General features: G+C 56.7%; 1 protein-coding gene across 1 annotated transcript in view; it reads right to left on the reverse strand.

The window, feature by feature from the left end:
• SLC39A3 (solute carrier family 39 member 3) overlaps nt 1-3,600 on the reverse strand; it is a 12,582-nt gene that overhangs the window by 5,998 nt on the left and 2,984 nt on the right. Inside the window, exon 2 of the mRNA XM_017885124.1 lies at nt 2,797-3,105. Coding sequence (XP_017740613.1) covers nt 2,797-3,006 — 210 coding nt within the window. The 5' untranslated portion in view covers nt 3,007-3,105. The remainder of the gene's footprint in view (nt 1-2,796; nt 3,106-3,600) is intronic.

The following is a 3,600-nucleotide window of genomic DNA, read 5'->3' on the forward strand; positions in this document are numbered from 1 at the left end:
CACGCACAAACGCACAAACGCACAACCGCACGCACACAGACGCACACGCGCACGCACACACACAGGTGCACATACAAGCACACACACACGCACAAACGCACACACACAGACGCACATGCGCACGCACACACACGCACACACACACGCACAAACGCACACACGCACAAACGCACACACACACAGACGCACATGCGCACGCACACACACAGGTGCACATACAAGCGCACACACACGTACACGGTAGTTCTCAACCACGGCGATTCTGCCCGTGTGCACACCTGGCAATGTCCGGAAACATTTTTTATTTTCACAACTTGGGTAGGGGAGAGGTGTTGACATTTGGGGCTGGATTGTTCTCTGGGATGGGGCCGTCCTGGGCACTGCAGGGTGCTGCTGAGCAGTGTCTCTGGCCTGCACCCACTCCAGGCCAGAAGCATCCCCAGTCCCGACAACCACAATGTCCCCAGACATCACTCAGTGTTTCCTCGGGGCAGATCACGCTGGGTGAGCCTCTGCTGCAGCAGAAGACTGTGTTTCCACAGAGAAGCCACTTAACTCCCTCACTGACCACCGGCTGGTGAGTGCCTCGCTTGGGGACAAGCTCACAAGGAACTCTAGTTACTCCCAAGAGACGGACATTGATCAGGATGAGGCAGACGCACAGGAGCTGTGAACCAGGCACCATTTTCCAGGGGTGACTGAGAGCCTGGCCCTGCAGTGGGTGACGCTGGGGGCTCAGGAGGAGGGACCGCACCCGCCTGGCCAGCCCGAGGGCAGGGGAACGGCAGGGGAAGGTTTAGGTGCTGTGAGAAGGCCACTGTGATGTGGGGGAGGGAAAAGCGAGCTCCCTGCAGTCGCCCAGGCCTGCAGTCAGAGGGTGATAGGGGTGACGCCATGACTCTGGGGGAAAAGGGGGCTGGCAGTGGCCTCTGGGATGCAGGAGACATCAGAGACGACCAAGATCTCCATCCTCGCAGCACTGATGTCAGTCTCCACACGCTGCGTAACAAATGCAGACTCAGCCACGCAGAACAGCAGGAAGGGGGTGTCTCGGCTCTGAATGGCAGGAATCCAGGTGTGGGCTAGCTGGGCTCTATGCTCCAGGTCTCGCGGAGCTGGAACCAGGGTGTCATCAGGGCTGAGATCTCCTGAGGGTCCTCTTCCAAGCTCACTGGAGGCTGGGAGAGTCAACCTCCTCGCGGCTGTGGACTGAGGCCCCTGTGTCCTGGCTGGCTGTTGGCAGGGACGGCTCCCGGCACCGAGAGGCTGCCCTTGGATCCTCACTTCATGCCCCTCTCCTGGCACACCCTGGCTTTTTGCTTCTCCAAGGCCAGCAGGAGGGGGAGTGGCTCACTTGATTAGGCCAGGCCCACCCCCTCCCTTCGGGTGAACCGTGTTAACTGATATGGGTCGGTCATCACAGCTGCAAAAAAATCCCCTCTGCTGGGATTCTGACATAATGGCAGGAGTGACACCCACGGCAGTCCCAGCCCCACCCACACTCGAGGGCAGGAAACAGCACAGGGTGTGTGGAGCAGGGGCTGGAAGCTCGGGGGCCACCCTGGAACTCCACCCTGTCACACTAACAGGCTCAGAGGATTTAATCCCAGACAACAGCCCCTCTCCTCCTTTCTGGACACCAGGCACGAGGAAAAGCAGGGCCAGGGCGGGGTGGTTAGCTTAGGGCTTCTGTGCTTTCATTGGGAGGAAGAATAGGGGGTCCTCACATCTCCACCAAGCAAGTAACCAACATAAACTCAACCGTCACATCCGGCCCAGAGAGAGGAAGCCCCTCACTCACCCAGTGTCCCCCAGCAAGCATGGCCAGGGCTGGTCAGTGTGGCCCGACAGGGGACCCATACTCTGGGCTGCTGATGTAGGAGAGCTCAAGGAACAGGTTACCAGAGGACGATGCCATCAGGAGTTAGGGTGGACAGACTCCAAGATGGCGCCAGAAGCCCCTGCCTCCTGACAGACATACCCTGTGAGGTCCTGGCCACTTGAGTGTGGGAGGAACTTGAACTTGCTTCTAACCAGAAGGACACTGGGGCAGAGGGGAAGGGATACGCCGCCATCTCTGTATGACACAGGACTGTGCCCTCTGTCTTATATGGAGGCATGGCCATCTTCTCCATTTGCTGATGAAGGAACTGGCCATGCCGCGGAGGCCCACATGGCCAGGCTCTGAGGGCTGCCCAGCCAACAGACACTGACTGACAGACATCTTCGGTCTGACAATTGATGAGGAACTGAACCTGGCTTACAACCACATGAGTTTAGAGGCTGACCCATCCCCGGTTGAACGTTGAGATGAGACCACAGCCCAGGAGACCTTTTGACTGCTGCCCTGTGACATCCTGAAGCAGTGCCCAGATAGATCCCTGCCTCACAGAAACTGTGAGATGATAAACGTGGGTAGTCTTAAGATGCTAAGTTTGCTATAATTTGTTACGTAGCAGTAGCTGACTGATACAGGAACTGAAGAGAGGCCATGCTTTCCAGCTTCAGGACAGAGTGTGTGCTACCTGGGTGGGTGGTCTGGTCTGATTATCAGGTGACAACCGACAAGTCCACCTGTTGGGAATCCCAGGTCTGGTCCAAGCCCCTTGTTTAGCTGGGAGAGCACAGAGACAGAAAGCAACCAGTTCACAATCACACAGCAAATTCACTTCCTACTTTCCGTCACCCTCACAGCATCAAGGCCTCCACTGAACTTGGTATCAGTGCTGAAAATGCATCAGAGTCCCTTGGCCATAAGGTGCCAAGGGCTGCTGCAAGCACCCAGGGAGCCCTTACCTTTTCCCTCACAGCAGGCAGCAGAGCATTGAAGCATGTGGCCAGGAACACCCCTCCTCCAAAGGTGTTGCAGAGAGACAGGATCTTTTTGGAGCGATGGGCCTTCTCAAAATCTGTCTCGATGATCTTCACGGGGAGCAGGGAGCCAAGCAGCATGAAGAAGAACACGCCCACCATGCAAAGAATTTTGGCCACTAGCAATTTCACCATGGTGGCAGCTTGGGTTGCTCTGGTCACCGCAGGGCCAAACCCCACGATGTGCTACCGAGCCCAGCCACGCAGTTGGAGGCTCATGGCTTAGTCCGGCAACTGTGAACAGCAGGGGCATTGCATTAGCCTTTTTTTTTTTTTTGAGACGGAGGCTCACTCTGTCACCCAGGCTGGAGTGCAGTGGCGCGATCTCGGCTCACTGCAACCACCACCTTTCGGGTTCAAGCGATTCTCTCACCTCGGCCTCCCAAGTAGCTGGGATTATAGGCGACCGCCACCACACCCGGCTGATTTTTGTATTTTTAGTAGAGACAGGGTTTCGCCATGTTGGCCAGGCTAGTCTCAAACTCCTGACCTCAGGTGATCTGCCTGCCTTGGCCTTCCAAAGTGCTGGGATTACAGGCGTGAGCCACCGCGTCCAGCATTTTTTTTTTTTTTTGAGACAGAATCTCGCTCTGTTGCCCAGGTTGGAGTGCAGTGGCTGGATCTCAACTCACTGCAAGCTCCGCCTCCTGGGTTTACACCATTCTCCTGCCTCAGCCTCCCGAGTAGCTGAAACTACAGGGGCCCGCCACCTCGCCCGGCTAGTTTTTT

The sequence above is a fragment of the Rhinopithecus bieti genome, unplaced genomic scaffold (genome assembly GCF_001698545.2).
Source record: "Rhinopithecus bieti isolate Rb0 unplaced genomic scaffold, ASM169854v2 scaffold_13262, whole genome shotgun sequence".
Taxonomy (NCBI): Eukaryota; Metazoa; Chordata; class Mammalia; order Primates; family Cercopithecidae; genus Rhinopithecus; species Rhinopithecus bieti.